This window comes from Zerene cesonia, chromosome 1, assembly GCF_012273895.1.
Source record: "Zerene cesonia ecotype Mississippi chromosome 1, Zerene_cesonia_1.1, whole genome shotgun sequence".
Classification (NCBI taxonomy): domain Eukaryota; kingdom Metazoa; phylum Arthropoda; class Insecta; order Lepidoptera; family Pieridae; genus Zerene; species Zerene cesonia.
Window position 1 is genome coordinate 5,503,861 of NC_052102.1, and position 21,499 is coordinate 5,525,359.

Here is a 21,499-nt window from a genome sequence, read left to right on the forward strand (position 1 = left end):
ACATCGCTAATAGAACACGTTGCACAAACAAGGGGCCAAGGACAATTGGTCAGTCCGTACTAGAAACACGATTACTGCTATTGATATGAACGTTCTTGGTCCCCTTGTTTTTGCTTCCCGTCCGGTTTCTTATTGCTTTTGCCCTTGAATTCCTTGTATTAAACAAGGCATTTTTATATAAATTTAACTCATATCGATCAATAATTAACTGTGTACCTATGTACTTAAACATTTTTTTTTCAACGATGTTTATTTAAAACGATGAATTCTATTCTATTCTGTTCTAATAATAGAAGAATAACAAAAATAGAAGTGCCTACTATCTTACTTGTGAGTATATGGACAATCAAAGTAACAATGCTGATTGATCATGAAGAACTTGGTTGAATTACTTAAGGCTTACAAATTGTTAAAACATAGTTTTCTAACCATAAGTTAGTAAAAATATTAATAATAATAATGTTATATACTATTTGTGAACAAAAAACCATCTTCAATGCAAATTATGCTAACGATTTCGCGAAAAAAGCAAGAGCGGTGGAGCGACCCGTGTAGCGCGGACTTTGATAAGATAACCTTGCCTTTCAATTTATTTCGTACAACGACCGAAGTAACGCGTTACGCTGACTTCTAATGAGGTAATATATATTTAACAGCATAGGTTAAATAAAGTTACTCAGTAAACTATTAATTAGTGGTGTTACACGGGTACTCAGGTCCCAGGTAATGTTTGTTGTAACTAATCGTCCACGAATGAGCAATCGTTTGTTCAGTTCATGAGCGTTGCTAAACTCAGCCGAGATAATATTGCAATTTATATGATAAGCTTTGTAGGCTTTTATTTCACAGTTTCTTAGCACTCGCTCTATTATAAAGTAGGTACCTCATCTTCAAAAGGATCCTCCGTGCGGGAAACTCGTTTCTGTTTATTTTCGCTGAATGACAGCCTCCTCTTGAATAGCTTCATCTCTATAATTGTGACAGCCGTTGGCGCCCCGCAAGTCACGGTTTACATTGGGATGCGACTTATTGTTGTTTTAATCCATCACTTATTTAAATGAGACGAATAAATTTATGCATGTTAAACTCTCTCACAGTGTATATCAACACTATGTTATTTATAATAGTAAGTGTACATTTTCACTAAATCTCAAAAGCGAATTCGCGTCATTCAATGAAGGTAAACAATGGTTTGAATAGTTGCGCTTGCGGCTCGCCCATAGAGCGGAAGGTGCGCCGCAGAGTGCGGTCAGGTCGCGCGCCAGCCGCGCACTGCTCGGGGCTCATGCTCGTGACACGCGCCTCTGCGCTACGTCATGTCACCTTTGCGCCAAGACAACACATCAACTCACCCCACTACTTCACCCAAAATGCTAACATCAATCAACACCGGCGTCCATCTAACCCTCTTTTGTTAACTATTCGATAGCATTAGCTTGTCTCATAACCTATAGAAAATATTAAAGCGACGACTGATTGATGAACGGTTTCGTTGTTATGCTGATTTTGTTTACTTAATGGTTAAAGTATCACGCTGTCTTTTACTGTACATATATGCACGGTGACTTTTATAACTTCCAGTATTTAAAAATCTCAATACCATTTCATTAGCTCAATTTATAGAACTGTACTCAATGACGTGACTTGATTGCATTAAAAGGAATACAGCTTCCGTTGTGATTGTAAACAAATTTCTAAAACCGGAGCACTAGTAGCGGAATAACAAACCTCGCGTCAATCTTATTTAACAATTTATGAAAACAAACAGAGTCCGCAAATTTACTAACATTCACGATAACATGTAAGGTACATAATTTACCGATATATGTTACTTCAGAGTTAACAAAAAAAAAATTTGAGTCACGAATATACTATATTTTAAATAGTTATTACTAATGAACATTTTAAACTATCGGTAGTGTTCTTAAATCTTGATAAACTGCCATTCATATTATGTCAATAGAAGTCAATAGAATTAAAAAGTTTAAATTAAATAACTGCAGCGTCGACTCTACATAAACTAAAAACAATATTTGCCAATAAACTCAGAAACCTTGTGAAAATTTTTGCACTACCAGGTCCGGAATTTTTCAACACGAATCATATACATATCCCTACCTATTAATTTCTAACTTATAATTTAAAAATAACATTATTTCATTTCTCTGAAATATAAAACGTAAATATCGTTTTAGTTGTTTTTGTTGTTTGTTTAAAGCTTGAACAGGAAACGGAGCGTACCGTACAGTTCGGAATGCGGTATGAGGGCGGTGTGAATCCGGCATGTTTGGACTGTGATTATCGTCTCCAAATCCTTGCTATAACTTCACTATTCCATAAGGCATAAAGTTTGTCCATCTTTAAAATTTATTAAATAGATCCAATGCACCGCAACGCTAACTGAATTGAATATAAAATCTTTAATTTAATTAACGTTCTATTGACTTAAAGTTGAATTGCGTTCCTGACCTTTAGAATAGCTGCGGTAATATTTGTGAAAGCAATTCTGACGGTAATTAATATAAATAAATTGAATTCAATAAAGTAAATGTTACCACTTATCAAGTCAGCCGGAAAATTTTATGCGTACCCTCTTTTTTAGTGTCGAAGCTCAAACGTTTTCAATATCACTACTTACATTGTTTTGTAAACGTGCGAGTATTTCAGCAGAATTGGCCGGATCCGACAGCTGTATTGCATCTGATACCTATAAATAAGAAAACAAAACAATAATGAACATCTATATCTTTAATTTATGCACATACTTATAAGTTAAATTGTTACGTTTAAAGTTGATTCTTAATTTAAAGAATTTTTAAATAGTAATTTGTAATATTTGTTTACAATGTTTTTGAAATAATAATGAATTTAACTCAAACCGTCGTTATTCAGGTTACTAGATATATGGTAAAGGCTAGAGTTTAGATGAAACCACAAAATATCTAGAAACACAGAATCGCACAAAGGGTGATTTCAGCGAGTGAAATAGGTCAATAGGTCCCCGATGAGAAACTGGGGAAACAGGGGGATCATCCAAGCTCCACTTTATTTCTACAAGCCTGGAATAACTGACAAAGTGCTCAAGTTTTTATGTCTATTGCGGTCCTTCAACAACATTATACCCAATGGAGTAAATGATGCCTTCCTGTTCATAAAACACAATACATTTGCCTTGCCGAGCGAGAATAGGATCAAGGTAGTAAATTAGTGCCTGGCTGCGGGCCAGAGAGAAACTAGACTGAGAATAAACATTTTAAGTTCAAGAACAAACAATTATTAGCACTGTCAGTGTTATTTTAAGTAAATTAAATGTTATTGTTAAGATATAAAGATATAGAGATACTCTTACAATGTTGTAACATACAACATATGATTATTTATTTTTTTCTCTATCAAATCTCACCACTGAAGAATTAAAAACTTCCAACGTTAAGTCTTACAGGAGAAAGTGATAATCGAATTCACAAAATGGGGTTTATCGGTGTGTATGCAGCTCCGCGAGTCGCCCACCTTGGGGCTGTAATTTGTGGTTATTGTCTACGCGATATTTCCCTACATTTGCCGACAAATTGTGGTGCTTTATGGATGTAGAACAAATTGACATTTGAAAGTATGCATTTAGACATTTGCTTGTGCACGAAGAGGAATTGCACGACATTATTGAGGTATTATTACGGAGTGCTATCCAGTTTCCTATATTCTTATTATAGTTAATTATTTAATTTTACTTGACTTGAATAATAAGTTGGTTGAGTAAACTAACATTTTATGTGCAATTCAATCTTTGAACTAAGAATTATCTAAAATCTAAAATAACAATAAAAATAAAAATCAAATTTCGTATTGAGTATATTCCTTTTTGAAAACGTTGGTAAAATGCTTGATATTAAATATTTATTTACATTTCGTTAGATGTGTCAAAAATAATGCCTGAAACTGTAAGCAAATATTACTGATCATAAAAAATGCTATAATTATTATATAACAGTTTCCTTAATGACTGAATGTAATTAGTGGACTTATCTAAACTTTTCCTTTTTCCTTAACACTGCATCTATTTATATTACATTATTAAAATTAAATTTAAATTCAGTGGTCATGACATTGACTATCGTAATTATCGTTAAATAAATGATAATTGTGTTAGATTTGAGGTATCGGGCAAATACGTTAAGCATCTGTTTCACTGATGGATTTTATTTACGGAGAAGAAGCCTTCTGTACCTTGTCAGACCGAGACTTTTTTTTAGTTAGTCCTCACGGGAATTCAAACCTAGACACTTGTCCGCTCACGCTTTAACCACTAAAACTGAAACTTCAAAACATTTTTGTATGCGAAGAAAACATCAAGTTTATTTAAAGTTCAAACAGTGGCTGTCGAAATATTTAGGTAAGACATATATCATAGTCGCGTTTTCTTAGAAGACGTTTAAAGCGTTTAATTTTATTGAATTGCGTCGTTAATTTCCCCGAATCGTGATGTATCTCGCGCTAATCATTCCATGTGTTATTAGGTCAGCCGCTTTTGGAATGGTATGTAAATTTTTGAGTTTATATCCTTTATAATTTAGGCAAGATGCTCCATCCACGTGCCGCAATGCCGTAAAAATAAACTTCGCGTACCACACCCTGTCGTGGCGGAGCTTCAAGCGGCCCCATTATTACTTGATCGAATGCAGACCACCACTTATCCATGTTTATTAGGTCAATCAGGAAATCGCAAAGCTAATTCTCGAACGTTTATTTTCATAGGCAGTTTCTTAACGCTCTCGTAGTTGCAATCAAATAGGAAACATTCATTGATGAAAGAGTAATTTTAAGGATACTGTTAATATTCGTCGACACGCGGTAGAGTATAGAAGATATGCTCGTAATACTCGAGCCCTAATTTTAGTTTACGTCAATCAAATGGTTCGTGAAATGAGAAAGCAATTTAAGTGTTCAGTGGTGGGTGCCGGGGTCCTATTAACTGTCAACCGGTTGAAGTATAATTTGCAAACACGTTATTAATTACGAGGCGCGGTGGTCTCTTATCAAGGAACAACGATTATGGCACGCTGAGCAGTTTTGACATACCAATTTCGTAACTAAAGCTTAGCTTAGAAATTATGTGTGTAATTCGAGGTAAGCAAAATTAATATTAATTGCAAGGATACCTTTGTTATTACCACAACTGGCATGTATTATATTTCACGAATATTATATTAGATAATAAAGTTAGTAATAAACCGTAGAAACGGTACAAAGTTACTTTAGTATAGCATAGGACGGGACTACATAAAGATCATTTACTTTATGTTTTTGCTTGTACCTACCGACGCCAACGTCTCAATTAAAAGACATCTTGATGTGTTACGAAACAAGTACATTCTCTCAATTTGCACGCATCACGACAAATTGTGAAGGGATTGACCAAAATATTTTCATAATGAATTGTGAAATTAAAGATCGTTTCACTTATGATCAGGATCCGTTCTCATTTCCTTCTGCCAACTTGAGATGCTACTGATGAGATAGCCTAAAAAATTTATAATGAACGAGTTGCTTAAAATATTAATTGCGTTCACACTTCCAGCAATCGGACACCATTAATTTATCACAATAATATTCAATCGATTGTAAAATAGGCACCTTTGTTATATTTGATATGTATACCTTACCATAAAGAAGTTTTTATCTGCAAATACAATAAAATAAGAAAGTACCTTAATATCAACCAAATTTGAGCGGTGGATACGATTCTTTATTCTTAAAACAAAACTACTCGTACATTGTAATACATTATGTAGGTATACATAGCCGCTCACTAACAAGAATGTAACTGTAGTGTAATTTTACGAGACTTACGCAATAATATCTTGGGAGTTATTTGTAGAGCCAAATGTCTTCCTATTGTAGAAATGATATCATTATAAGGTCAATTATTTTCACATTTACTACTTCGCGTAATTGGTAAGATATATACGAATAGTTTTATAATTTGTAGTAGAAGTTAGAAAGCGAAAAGCATCAAATCTAGCATTGCAATGAAATAGGTTTCTGAATAGAAAATATTGCACTGAAAAGCCCTCAATTAAATAACTTGACTTCAACAATGCTCATTTTATATTTTGAACTATTCTCGTGTAGAGGATTAAAAGGTCAAGAAGTTAACGATAAAAAAAGTAACAACATACGATGTTATCATCCAATTCAATCTCGTTATCGCGTCAAAGTTATTTGATTTAATCGAGCAAGAAATTGCTTGTCAGATATCGATTAGCACGAACGTAACAGCATGCGAAATACTGATAGAATATTTAGACGCGGCTTGTTTCGTCGTACAGACTACAGAATCAATGTTAGATCGTTAGTAAATGAATAACCTCCTAGTTCCGGGTTAGCCATACTGTTATATTCAGCTCGTGGTAAGTTTAAGTGCCTACTTGCGTTCATAGCAAGTTGAGATATAAATTGAATAACGCGAAAGAATTGGATAGCAAATATACAACGTTTAAAATAAAAAAATACCTTCCAGCTATGTTTTTAATTAGTTTAACGAGGTCTTTATTCAAGTACCATATACTTGTACACTCAAGAAAATAAAAATAACATAGGTAATATTATTATCATTAAAACCTAACATAAGATGTCCAACAAAGAAACAACATAACCAACGAATACCACAGACATCGTAAAATATTGCGGTAGATATAAATAAATACCGGCTGTCTCGATCTTATGGATTTATCTTGCAAAATATATCTTCTATCTGTTTCTTTTTACTTTCACCGCTACAAATCGGAATTTAAATCAAATGTTCGATGAAAAGTGTCGGCTTTTGTCACATACGAGAATGTTGCATTTTATACTATCTTCAATATTCAATGGATGACCCCAATTGGTACTGGATTATGAGATCACTGCATTGTGTAAGTGAGGTGAGTGAATAAATTGTTTTCTATTAATGATTTACGTCAAAATACCTTCTTTTCAATCATTTAAAAAAATACATATAGGTACAAAATACCGAAGGTAGATCCTGCGTTCTTGCCTTAGTATTGAGTTATAACAATTGTGAGCTAATTCACGATTTGATAATTTATAATTCTAAACTGGAAGAATATCGTTTCTGCACATAATTAGGCTAGAGATTTATAGCCTTTACATTAAAGTGGCGTTTCGTGTGAGAGAGATTTTTCTGGGAAACAAATTCTTTTATTCCAAATTAATAGTTGTAGTTGATGTCAGGCTTGGAACTTATTAGTTTATAGTCTACATACATATTTCCCTTCTCAGAGTCATGTTTGTGAACCTTCCTGCGGTTAACTCAGCGGAGCTAAGCCGTCGCCTAAGGTACACTATATTTGCCAAGTGGAAAGCAAACAACGCGTCTCATTAAAACGTTTGTACTTATTGTATTGTTGTTGTTTCACCTTTGTTTTAGTTTCTGTATTTTGAAGAAAATTCAGACAATATTTTAAAAAACAATGGTTATATCCACCAGTCTATGTTTGGGATTATTACTATAAGAATTTTCCAAATATGTTTTTAAATTGACACATTTACAAAATTTTAAATACTCTAATTTACTATCAATTCAGGTATAAACACTTTATCTTAGAATGACTATTAATTTTATTGAATTTTTTTACATTTTTACGATACGGACATTAATGATGATCATAGATGTTCCAAATTCCAATGTCTCAATTACCAATTTAACATAATTTCTAATATTCATTTCTATTTTCTACAGGATAAGTAGGTATAAATAATACGTGCAATTCAATCAAGCTTTAAAATAACATAGAGGCAATGATCGGCAATATTGATTTAGAAAAAATAAATAACACTCCTATCCAAATTGTTGGGGCGCTGGTTTGGTAAATTGGCGAACTGATGTGTCCGGAGGGGAGAGCGCGTAAATACTTGGAATAACTAAAACAAGTTCATTAAACTGCGGTTACTATATTCCTGTACAGCCCTTGAGCAAATTCCTTTATGGCGCACCACGTAACTTGCAGAATATTATGCTTAAATTCATGACTCAGAAAATCTGTTTGAAGTTCCATACTTATATAATGTCAAATGATAACATTTGAATCTTATCTGGGTGTTTACATTTTGTCTGTATAATAACGAAACCGAATATTAAAGCATATTATAATTTTCGTTATTCACGTTTTACGATTATTGTGAGCTACTTTTTTAACATATTCAATTTTTATTCCGTATTCAGTAATCCCTTTACTTACGCTTTGACTTTTAAAATTTAAAATAAAAGCAGAATATTTCATGAAATTATTGTTCGTGCGCAAATTGCTAGGTACCATTACTATCTTAGCATATTAAGCTGGCTATTAAAGGAAAAAGAAAAATTGTTTTTCATAACAATTTTGTAAACAATTCATTTGTAAAATTGGACCTGTGGATAAAGATTGACTTGTCTTTTTTTGCTGAAGATGTTCAATGTTCACAAACAGACATGTACACGGTACATTATCTGCGCAACATGAACTCACTCAGTACTCATCTGTACGTAGTCTCAATACAATAAAACCTCGCTGCTTTATCCCCAGTTTTCAATAGGAATGGACCTACACCTACGATTGTATTGTACAATAACAGCGTTATTGTCCACGCTTAAGCTTGATTTATGGCTACACGAATGCTAGTGGGTATTTAGTCATTTCGAAAGCTGCAATTATTTATTCAAATCGCAAGCTCAACCGATCATTAGTAAAGCGGTAAATAAAATTACTATTCATTCATTAAATATTATCGTCCCAGACGCGTTTGGACCCTCAAGTGTGCATTAGCACACTAACACACTAACGCCACAGTGTAAAATGTATGAAAATTTATACTGAACTAACACTAGCATATCACTGATATTACACACATCACAATTAGATATTTTCTTAATTGATTGTATTAAAAGCAGTGTATTTAGAATATATCATATGTATTAATATTCAACGATGAAACCGGTATAATAATGTAACTTTTTATTAAGTGTCGTGTGAGAGATTTTCTGATTTATATCCATGTGCTAGGATCCTGACATAAAAGAATAACCGCTTGCACCGGTGTCAGTGTCATATGACCCGCGTATTTCAAAGTCGAGTCGTGCTGTTGTGATTTTATTTGTGGGCAAAGTAAATTCCATCGCCTATTGTAGTGTATTGAACTAACAGCCAATGCATAGTTTAATCATGTTACAAGTGTGCATATGATTTTCTCATGAATGTCATTTAGAATCTTAGGACAATCAAATAATTTCATTTTCTTTATATTTATCAAAATAAGATCATGCACAGGATATGTTATTTCATTCGAATGTACTGTAACGTTTTTATTTCATTCCTACTCAAATAAAAGTATCATTTTAAAGAAATATGAGACGAAAATGAGACATTGAATGGGTTGGATCTCGAAGATATCAAATAATAAAATCTTCTTATGTCAAGTCATAAAGTAGAAAACAGGTTTTATTATACCATCTTAAATGTTGCTTTTCAATAATGATTTATGTATTCATCAAATGACCACAACGTAATAAAATAAGTGCTTTTATGAACACAATATTATAATAAGAATAATGGAACAGTCCGACACAGTTATGAAAGAATTCATATAGAGCTAGTTAAAACTTATAACGTAGTATTAATGTGGCAGAGATAAGAATGAACATTTCATTTTACTTTTTTATTACTTTGGGTGGATAAAAACTTTATGCTAATGTCTAACTACTAACTGCCCGGGCGAGGGGATGACACTTATGTAGATAACAAGGCAATTAAGTAGTTTTAAGTAAGTCTTCCTTTTATTCTTGCAGTATAGGTTAAAAAAAACTTGCACATAAAAAATATTTTAAAAATTTTTAGTTTCCAACAGATTCCTTAAATTATACATACCCTTAAATTTGAACTTCCTGAAGAACTTGTCATTGTACTGCTATTACTAAACCGCTTATTACGATTCATTATAACGTCACGTAAACTTTTAATCAGTCCATATTAAATTTTCTCTTAGGAACCTCCTAGTCGACACTAAACTGTCTCATAACATCATAAACTTTATTTTGTTTTTTTTATTTTTCGCGACACAACTAAAAACAATGAATAATTCACGATTTGCTCACTGTATTAAAAATAAATAAGCTTTTCATATTATATTTTAATAGTTCCGGCTTTATTTAAATATTTTAGAGCTAGGTACACCTGCGTTGTGAAATGGCATACGTGACTCAGGAAGGCGGCTAACGATAAAACACAACACAACACTCTTATCGCTTAAAATCGTCATTGCCAATAGGTATCAGGGTATATTTATTAGGTATAACGATAAGATCGGCATAGCCTTGAAAGCAAACTTGTATTATTTAGCATAATATATTTATGTAGCGTGGCGGTTGGTTTAGTAGCGGAAGTAGTCATAGAGTGCTTAGCTTAAGAACCATCCTTGGCATTACAAAATAATAATTAGAAGATTGAAATATGTGCAACAAATTCTTAAAACAATAAAAAACACCCTTCAAGATTAAAAAAAAACTTTCTAGCAGTATTTTTTTCTATAAAAACTAGCAATAAACTTTTTTATGAACGTTAAAAGTTCGTTGACATTTTCTATACCGACGATTTTAAAACCGCACACCTATAACAAATGATATTAGAGAATTATTTTACGAGCAAATGTTGCAATTATTCAAAAATATGGGCTACGATATAATAAATTATTGTATATACCAGTGTTTTAGTCATTCACAAAGCACATTATTTAGATACAAACTATTGAATTGCCATATAAAGTGTTGGATTTGAACCGTTCGGAATTCAGCTATTGCCTAGACTGCTAGAGCAACGGCCCACAGTTAGAATTATTTATAGAGCAAATGCAAAACGTCTATAGGGAGCTTTCAGTTGAAAGCACGCGAAGATGCGAGTTCGCGTGCGCGTTTGCGAGACGGCGCGCGCGGCGGCACTGTCAGAGTCGCCGGATTCGCAAGATCGAGACGCTAGCTGCCGAGTGCCGAGTGCCGGCTAGCCACTAGCCACTAGCCTCCAGTTGGACCGCGTCCACTCCTCAGAGCGTTGCACCTGACTCCGCGAAACCTAACTATCCCCGATACAATTCATATCGTACAAGCATTTGCGTGCCTGCACGCCTTTGCTCTTACCCTACTTTATCGGTAGACTTGCATGCAAAATTGTACTACATTAACACCGACACAACGAAACTGGATCCATGGCACTTAAATGTATTTTCATGAAACTTTTTTAATTGTACGATAAGTATTTAAATACTTGGTAAAATACATTTGCATAATTGCATGTGCGTGTTAAGGTAATTATTAAAAATTAAGTTGATATTACAAAATAAACACGCTTAATTATGACTTCATAACGTATGTTTTTGATTCACAGATTCTTTAAAAATAAATCAGAACATTTCTCCAGTTATCGCAATGTTAAATCAGTTATAAATATGAGATATATATTTTCATATTATTTTTATTTCATACTATCCGTTTGTCTCCCGCTTGTTAACCCGGGATAAAAATAAAAAATAGCATATTTTACTCAAGAAAATTTTTAAATTATATATATTAATAATTTTTGACATTGGTCCAGCAGTTTTTATGTGAAAACATTACAAACATACATATATCGTTGTTGTTTAATACTTATTTTGATATCATAATATTATAAGTAAAGAATATTCACAACAACAACAAATTAATTTTGAAAAAAAAATTGTTCAACAAACTTTGGTTATGAATATAATAACATCTTTATGAAAGCTTCCTTTTAAGAACAAAAAAAAACCGGTCTGAGGTAATGTAATAATGTTCAATTAATAACCTGGTGTCATCGTATATTCATCATTTCACTTCCAAGAATACCATTCGGGTGCCTTTCTTGGTAATCAGGCCGCTCCATTTGCTTGTCACTCCCGCGGTCATCCCATCGTGGCCCTCCCACGGCTTCCTCTTACAATTGCAAATTGCATTTTTCTCTTACTAATTTCACAAACAATTCATTTTAATGTATGTATTTGTATATTTCCATTTATTTTACTACATAACAAATTTTAAATGATGTAGTTTATCAATATTGTATCATCAAAGTTGTTTTAAGTAGCGCTCCATGAAGCCCCTTAATAATCTACATTCTTTCTGTCCCACAAACACTTAGACTTGATGACTAATACGTGAACACAACGAACATTAAATATATCCAATCTCATGTCGTACTCCTACATTTATACACTTTAATTTACGACCATTTTACGGTTTGATTTACATGTAAACGCAAGTAACGGTTATTTAAGTGATTTTCGTGCATACGGTCTCATAAGTAATTTCTTAAATATTATTAGATCTATATCCAAAAATCATATGAATAAAAGATATATCAATTTGTCCGACAAATTGATTTTTTATTTCCCTGTTAGTAGGAGCATTATTGTTTATGGTATTACTCATTTATATTCCAATGCGCATACAAGCCCATCTTGAATTTATTAATATTTATTTACTTATATAAATTCATCGATAAAATCTAATGCAAAATCCAATTAGCATAAGTGATGATTAAAAAAGACACGTAAAATACGCAGAAGTATTAAAAATTGGATAATTTTCTTGTTTAGTTATTTTGCTTTGTATATCTTCTAAGACTTGTAAGAAAGTAAAAATTGTCATGTAAACATAAATATTAATTAAAATGTACATCAAGACAAGAATTATTTTGAGACTGCACTATAAAATTACGTGAATCTGTCAAGAGAAGATAAATCTTCGATAACAAGACACAATTTGTTATAAAATATTCGAACACAATGTAGGTTTTGTTAAATAAAGTGTCCAATTTCGACTAGTTGGTAAACAATGAAATCGTGACCGGAGGCGGTACTAGATTGCCATCAATACTTACTGTACCTACAATATAATCAAAATTGTATGTTTAATTATTTTAATAATATATTTGTAAAGTTTGAAAGTTTAAGTTATTTTTAACTGTGATATTGGTTATTCATATCATATGAACAAGAAAGGATAACATAGTGATATGGGGCCCTGTATCAATTTTTTTGCATAAAGATATAAAAAAATGTCCTCGTTCATTGATACGGCAAATACGACGGAAAAAAAAGGCTATTTAAGGGGCAGCTACACCCTTGATATTTTCCTTAACAATATACAAGATTATTTTTTTCTTAATTTATAATTCGATAATTATTTGTACATAATCATATTACGTAGGTACCTGCTCAGTGTATGTGTATCAACACGGTCATTTCAAATCTCGTACAAGGGTCTGTTAAGCTGTCCACTTTAGTCACATACTTTTTTAACATTTAAGTACCTAACATTTAAGCTTATTTCCTGGACGATGGGAATCTGATGTGAACTGAATCTTTATAATTGATAAACGAAAAATGGGTGAACGAATTTATGGGTGATTGAAATATAATTTAATCAAGTATTAACTATGTATCAAGTATTAATTACTTTATTGACTATGAAAAAATAACATTTCAGTTTATTATATTGTAAAGAAATATTTATAACAAACAAATTAATCGGGACGCTATAGCGTCGATCCCTGAAAAATTTAGGATCTATGTCAGCTTTCACATTTTTTTGTATTTACATATTTTAAATTTCTATTAATAAGTAGGTTGTTAGTTTATATTAAAATAGTACTATTGCATTCCTCCAAACTCAAAAACCGTTTACTTTAAAAATAATAAAAAAGAACTACGCAACGTAAAACTTAGCTATTGTTTAGTTGCACACATACATTTAAATATGTAAAAGTGGTAAAAAGCATCGATTTCGTAGAATTTTCTTTACGCGCCATCTATGAAATATAATGTAAAACGCTTAAATGGCATATGAAAGATTGCGCAAACGACGACTTTGACAAGAATGTAGTATGAAGCTAATTTGAAATTAGCACTAGATGGCGCTTACTGAGTTTTTTTAATAGAGATTTAGAGCTTGTAGTGCTACAGATTACTAAATAATCACTACGTAGAGATTTCGTTTTAATAACAAGATTGACCTTTGAATACATACCTTACTCTCGCATGTTGTATGACAAACATATTTGCAAACTGCAAACAAAAAAAAATGGTTAAATATGGCATATCCAATGTATTTAGATATTATAAGAAATTAATAACATAATTATTATGATCATAATGTTACATATTTTAAAAAACAATTATACTGTGTTTAACGACAAGATATTCCCGGTTTTGGGCTATTTTAAATAAACGTAAATATTACAATGCTTTTAAAAGTTTGTTATAAAGTAAAGATTCAAATTAATTATGACTACAATCACTATCTCACCTCTGCAACATGATCCGTTGTGTACTGGCTGATGACACCAATGACAGGGTCTGGGTTTTTTAAACGTCTTACTGCGAAACGCGTGTGTTTGGGCCACTCCTTCTTTCTGTAATACAAAAACTTTGCGTTAATTGAAATAAAAGTTAATATTTGAACGTAAAATAACGTTAGAACAGTTTTATATGAATCAGCAACCAAAAGTCATATCGTATTGCTGAACTGACCAAATAGAAACAGTGGGCATAAAGACGCATACTTGTCTAGATTAACACAAAGTGGTATGGCACGCGTTTGGCATTAGCCGGCACACCGTCGGCCGGCCCTTACCTGCTCCGAGCTGTCCCTTCGTTGGACGCATAATAGGCGCACAATGGACGTAGCAGTGGGAGGCGATCACGCGAGCCCATTCATGCTATGCGTACGCATTCTTTTCAACTTCTTTCAAATTACCGTATAAACTGTTTGATATTATGTGTTTCCACATATTCTGTCGCTATTTTTCAATTTTATTTACCTACTGGTAACATTATTTTACATTGAGGGTAGTTCTACTTTGACTACTTTATTCGATTATACGAATACATGGAACATAATATTATTATGCACACAATCATTCTTCCAATGATTGATCAATTTGTAAAAATAAAGAAATTGCAATGCTGAGTGCTAATCATTATGTTGAGTCTAACTTAACTGACAGAACAATGACTTGTAAAGTTAAATGATATCTTTCAAAACGTCTGTTTATAACCTGATCAATTAAGCTAATTTGTATTCAATAGTAAGTACTACTTTTGGTTCCCGATCTTATCTCTGCGGATTGTGTTAGCTAGCGCTCGTTAATAAATTGTATCTGACATGTTGAATTTATCGTTCACCACTATTAAACGCTAACCTTCGTACACAACATTTGCATTCTTTGTAATTCGTATTAAGTATAATATGCTATGAGTTTCATTGTTATTTCTTAAAATAAGTGAAGGTAAAAGGGTGGGCATACCGCGTTTGTGTATTCACAGTACTCTTTTATGTCCAATTATAGTTCACTGACGTCATGATTTGGTACAGGCGCCGGCGCGAAGATAATGGCGCCATTTGCAGAGCAGTTGATATGGTTTCTGGCTTTGAATTGAAGTATTAAATGCGCCATATGCGCGAGAAACACGCTTCAGTTTAAAGCTCTTCAAGTAACAATGTTTCTATACCGTATCGTCGTGTATAAAAAATACGAATGTCAAGGCACGCAATACATAGGATGTTGTATAAGCACGTGTGTTGTAAATGTCGCACCTGCCGGCGCTTACATTTCAGGCCTGTTGGCACCCGTTCTAAAGGGACATCAACAAAAAAGATGCATCTTCCACGGCAGCAGCCGGGCACAATGACATAATAAAGTCATCACACGCGGCCCATTAGCCGAATCAAATTTCATTGAACAGCTGGCCCGTTCGAATTGAACAATAAACCAAATGTTTCAAACTTTACACGATTAGGAGTTAAATATAATAAGCACTACCGTATTCTGATAAAACTGGGTTACCTATAAGTTACAATAAATAATTCTATGCATACTGACTGAATTTTGTAAGTAATAGAAATAAACAAAAACGAAACTCAAAATGCACAAACAAAACTAATATTTATTTAAATAACAAGGAGGTGCCGGATTTATCAGATATTTTAACGTCTTTCTTTTATCAATTTAAATGAGATTTATATATCCGCAGTAATATATTCCGTGCCAGTAATAACAAAGAGCTGCTCGATCAGTATTCCTTTAAAAACAACTCACGGGAATGCCGGAAATTTAAAATTGTTTTTATATTTTCTTACATAATTTGTAAGTACTCATTTGTTAAATACTTATTAGCAATCTGACAAATATTTAAAGATATCTTAGATACCTACATATAATTAATTTTTTCCAAAAAACTGATAGAGGTAATTAAAGAAGAGTAACAGAATCAAAAAAAGAAAACAGTTTTTGGAATTAAATCTGTATGTCTGGAACGTTTGTTTTCGAAACTACTGAACTACGTGAACGCGGTTTTCACAGGTGGATCACATATAATTAGGAGCCTTGTCAAAACTTTGTGTCGTCAAAATTGGTAAAGGGAAAAAAAAAGTTATGATTATTAAAATGGTTAATGATTAAAATTTATTTCAAGCGGCAACAAACCACTTTATAAACTAAAAGAGAGAGAGAGAGATAGTAGATATAAAAATTGTGCTAAAGCAAAAAAATTTAAATGTGATAAGCATTTTCTACTGAGAATATAAATTTATAGATTTAGAACGCTTGAAATGGAAGAAGAGCCCAGCTAGATTAGAACATGTATAAGGAATGAAGTCTTAGCAAACATTGTTCAGTTGACTTATTATAATCGAAGCTATGAATTTCCTAATTTGGAACTCCAAGAGCCCAGCTACACTATAACATAAATAGACCTGACGTCCTACCAAAAGTTGTTCAGTCTGATGGGCATTTCCTATCGGTTCAAAGTTCACGCGAACGAAATCGCGGGTACTAACTAGCTCGTACAAAATATTATAATGAAATCGTACAAGGAACGATGCTAAATTTGTAAATCAAAAAGTCGAAAAACATAATATTACAGTACTGAGTGCAACCTTAGTGCAACGTACCTACTATTAAACAAATTCTTCGTAATCCCATCGAATTGAAAATAACAGTCGGTGTAAAATATATCTTAATTCTTAACACTCAATTTTTTGTGAACTAAGTACCCGCTTTATATAATGAAATTACTATCATGAAACGAAAGAACTATCTTGTAAAACTGACCTTTTAAACAAAATGTCGGAGCAACACAATTAAAAGCTATCAAAATTACACAACTTATCGCTATAACATTAAAGAGAAAGACATAAAAATTTTCTTGCATAATTATTCACTTCCGATGGCAGCTAATTTCAAGTTAATTAATGCATTACACCCGATAAGCTATGACACTATTTCTCTACATCGCTGAACTAATTTCGTGTTATCGCATGGGTAGTAAGATGCTTTCGTAAGTTTCGTTGTGCGTGTTGTCATCATTTAATAACTATCCAAACGTACGTGACGAAAAATTCGGGATCGTAGAACACAATTTTAAGAAATTTTGGAAATGTCATTCATTCATACGCGGCTTCTTTGTATATAAACGGCGGAACGTGAGCGGAATTTTATAGAAGGGCCTTTGATGCGTGTCAAATAAAAATTGTATCACGTATCGATACTCGTGCGAACACGGTGCATCAACAAACAAACTTTTACATTGTAATCAAGGATGCTTCTTGGTAATATAATATCAATTTTATGTTCACAGTAACGTGACAGTAATAAATAAAAACTTTATAATGTCGTTTTAGTAGCTGTCATCATTTCTGAAAATCTTAATAATCAATACCTACATGTCATAATTTTAAATTTGAATGCATTTGTGCCAATATAAAAGTAAATTAAATAAATAGCCCATGTCTAAGGTAGATAGTACATATTATGTTCAAATTCTATGTGTGTAAAAATTTAACACATATGATAACAGAAATATGCACAGTTGTATGACGAGACATAGTGTCGTTCATTCATGGAGGCATTCAAAAGTATTCTAACACAAAATATAAAATGCAAAACACGAAATAATTTGCAAACCAACAACTAAACGTCGATTGGTTGGCTATTCATAGATTATGATAATAATGCAATAAATTACGACATAAAGTTTCACTTCGTAGAAAATTATGGGTGTCGTAGAGCTAAGAAATAAAGTGCGCGTACATTTCAGGATCCTAAGTAGACAAAAGGTGATTAATATTCTAGAAGGAATCTTAATTGGTACTTTCAATTAGAAGGATTTCCTTAATAGATTTGCTATATGCTAATTGGATAAAGTTATATATGATAATTGCATAAAGGTAAATACCTAAATATCAGAGCTATACTCCTTTAAAATTTATCAATAATATATATTATGCATAATCTTATATATTATGCATAATTTTATCATTACGAGTATTAACATATTTCTTAATAATGGAAGGAAGTTTTTATGCTACATTATTTTTTTTATCAATTTACTGTTACTAATATACAGCTATTTCAATAACCATTGATGTAGCAGAGTGGCGCAGTGGAAGCGTGCTGGGCCCATAACCCAGAGGTCCGTGGATCGAAACCACGCTCTGCTAAAACTTTTTTACATTCCTTAAAAGTTTTTTTTTTTTATTTTTACTACTTCGTAATCCCTAAGATTGTAAACTTTATTCGTATTTATGGGGACAGGTATGGTTTATTATTGCTCTAATAATTTTACCCCAGCTAAGCGATGATGATGAGAGGCACTCCTTGCTTTATGTTAGGGGCGACCCATCCTTGGGGAAGACGAAGATTGCGTGCAGGAAATGTATATAACAATATAACATCATTTGTTTGTGTTCTTAGTAATTAGGTACATACCTCATAGTACATACTATTATGTTATCTGTGTACCAATCAATAATTCTATGATAACTGTTTTTGTTTTCTGTTAACTACAATATCAAAAGCTTTTTTGTGTTAATTAATAGTTAAAAGGCTAATAATAGGTACTGGTTGAGGCTAATTTAGCCATAAATATAATGTTTAGATAATTCTTGATAAAGAAATCATTTAAGCGTTAAAAGCACTATTTTGGAATATGAGTAGTTCAGTACGTTTATGTACATTTATTATATTAACTCATTTGTTCAAAACAGCAAAGTAATACAGTAACAACATCGAAAATAGATACTAAATTAAACCAATACTCATTAACTTTTACAAAGCTTTGCATGTCTAAAAGCCGGAAAGTTGTATAACGCTATATTGATCAACTCGCATGTCCAGTGTCCCCAGTCCCCACCGAACTTCGGCCCCTCGCGTCCCATATAAAATACAAATTAACAACTGTTTGTTCGCTGCAAGGTTCCACAAAACTATTAATTTCTTTATACGTACTTACATTGAAATAAGAACGTGATTTTCGTTAAGAAAACGATCCTTTTGAATGTAAATAAAGCAATGAATTTATAGATTTTAGAATATTTTTTATTCTCAAAAGTTAAACTTTTATATGTATTTTAATTAAGCGAAATAGCACTATAAACTCCTCTACGCAAAGACCATCCAAGAGCATATATTATAAAACTTCATCTTAATAATTATTGTCTACTAGCGGTCCGCCCTGGCTTCGCCCGTGGTACATATATAGCCTTAAGACTTCCTGAATAAATGGACTATCTAAAACTGAAAGAATTTTTCAAAACGGACCAGTAGTTCCTGAGATTAGCACGTTCAAACAAACTCTTCAGCTTTATTATATTAAGTATAGATACTTATGCTATACCTATACTATACACGAATTAGCACATGCCACGAACATATCATACCTATATAAAATGTTGCAAGTATCTAATCTTAGGCGTCTAACATGTTTGAATATTCATATTTTATATCATGATAACATTCGAATAACTAGCTTACAGTTGTCACGACTATTGTATTGGTGTCAATAGATTTATTGGTTTAGTCCAAACAGGGGAATGGGGAAAGTTATAACCTAACTGCTTTCATCCTTTATACGTGCGCAGTTAACCAAGATATCCATAATTAGGAGTACAAAACTATTTTAATGTAAATAATACAATGCAAAATCATACCAGTAGAACCGTTAGTAATTTTGCATACGGATTTAACTACTTATGTCGTACTCGATTCAACAAAATAATCCGATACTGAATCCTCATTCTAAGGCGTACTGGTGTCTTAACAATTAATGCCATATGTATGAACACGTGTTCTTTCAATTATGCCAGAGAAACGCCGTACATAAGTATTTTTAGCATAACATATTTATAATCGGAATTCTTTGGTTATAACGCAACTTGGTTATGATTTAAAATGTTTATGGCGATTCAAGACCACACATGTTGTGTTTCGTAATCGTAAAATTGTATAAGTAAATATCTACCCGTTTAAACAATACCGTTATAAAGAATTATTTTAACTAGTTGTATAATTTTATCTCACATGAGATTTTAAATATATATGTTACTTTAAACGAGCCCGGCCTATTAGAGTAGTTTTAATCAAAATTCAATTAATCTTCGTTAAGAGTTGCATTTCATGGAGTATTTCAATTAAATTAAATCTTGACTTATACGGGCCGATTGTAAGACGCAAACCGCAGCTTAATCATGCAGACGGACGTTTGAATTGTTAGTAATGTTAGTACATCAATGCAGTATAGAACGAAAAATGTGAGATTTTGTGAATAAGAAAACAGTAATTGTTTGTTCTAGAAATGGGAGCAAAATCGTTGTATGTACAAGGCTGGTTCGCGGCTTTGTTTGTATAATGTTGAAACTTCAATGACGTCATGCTTACACACGTGTATAGCTTGGCAGATACTTTACGCAACTTGATAGAGAAGCCTACATTTAAACGTAATTTAAGGATTCAATGCTCGTCAACTACCCCACTAGATGTTTTGCATATAAACGCAGTGCAATGCATTTAAATGTATTAGATTCATTTATGGTATTTTCTAGAAAGACGGTGTCTGTTGTTCGAAAGTAGTTATTTACGTTTCGTATGATTGACGTATGATTGATAGATAATATTTTAATACCAGCTTTATTTTAGGGTTATTTTTAGAATATATGTGCCTGTCTGCTCAACCCTTTTCAAACTCCGTATGATTCTAAATTCCATACATCAAAGCGAGTGTACAAACTCTAACCGCGAGCTTAAATGGCCAACACATCATGTTCATTTATGCACCGCATTGACAACTTGATGGCTTTGCGTGTCATCGATTGGAGTGAATGAAGAGTGGTGGTGAGAGAATGGTCGGTCGTGGGTCGAGCCCGCGTCACGCTTGTCAGACAGACGATGCTCTAATTAATCAGCGGTTTCCACATTGCACCGTTATAAAGCACGAGCTTAATAGACGTTTTGAAATACTTTTAAGATTTTATATTGGAGTTTGAATGTGTAACGTAATACGTTTTAATTTATTTGTATGGGACCTAAAGATTGCAATACAGCAGTTGACTAACCTAGCGAGACAATTTTAGCTGCTATTTTAAATAAAAGTGAACACTTTTAAGAACCCATCGCAACTTTTT

At 32.6% G+C, this 21,499-nt stretch overlaps 1 protein-coding gene and 1 non-coding gene across 6 annotated transcripts in view; one reads left to right on the forward strand and one right to left on the reverse strand.

Moving 5' to 3' along the window:
• The window catches only part of LOC119840284 (tensin), a 66,623-nt gene that overhangs the window by 34,192 nt on the left and 10,932 nt on the right, over positions 1–21,499 (reverse strand). For 3 of the 5 annotated variants that reach the window (XM_038366829.1, XM_038366844.1, XM_038366837.1), the window contains exons 2-4: positions 14,348–14,453; positions 14,069–14,106; positions 2,639–2,707 (exon numbers count right to left, since the gene is read on the reverse strand). In XM_038366829.1, coding sequence (XP_038222757.1) covers positions 2,639–2,707; positions 14,069–14,106; positions 14,348–14,453 — 213 coding nt within the window. Of the gene's footprint in view, positions 1–883; positions 1,285–2,638; positions 2,708–9,899; positions 9,989–14,068; positions 14,107–14,347; positions 14,454–21,499 lie in introns of those variants that run through there. The other 2 variants (XM_038366852.1, XM_038366860.1) reach the window with 2 other exon arrangements.
• Positions 18,470–18,541, forward strand: Trnam-cau. Its single transcript has one exon. It is a non-coding gene; the product is annotated as a tRNA-Met (tRNA).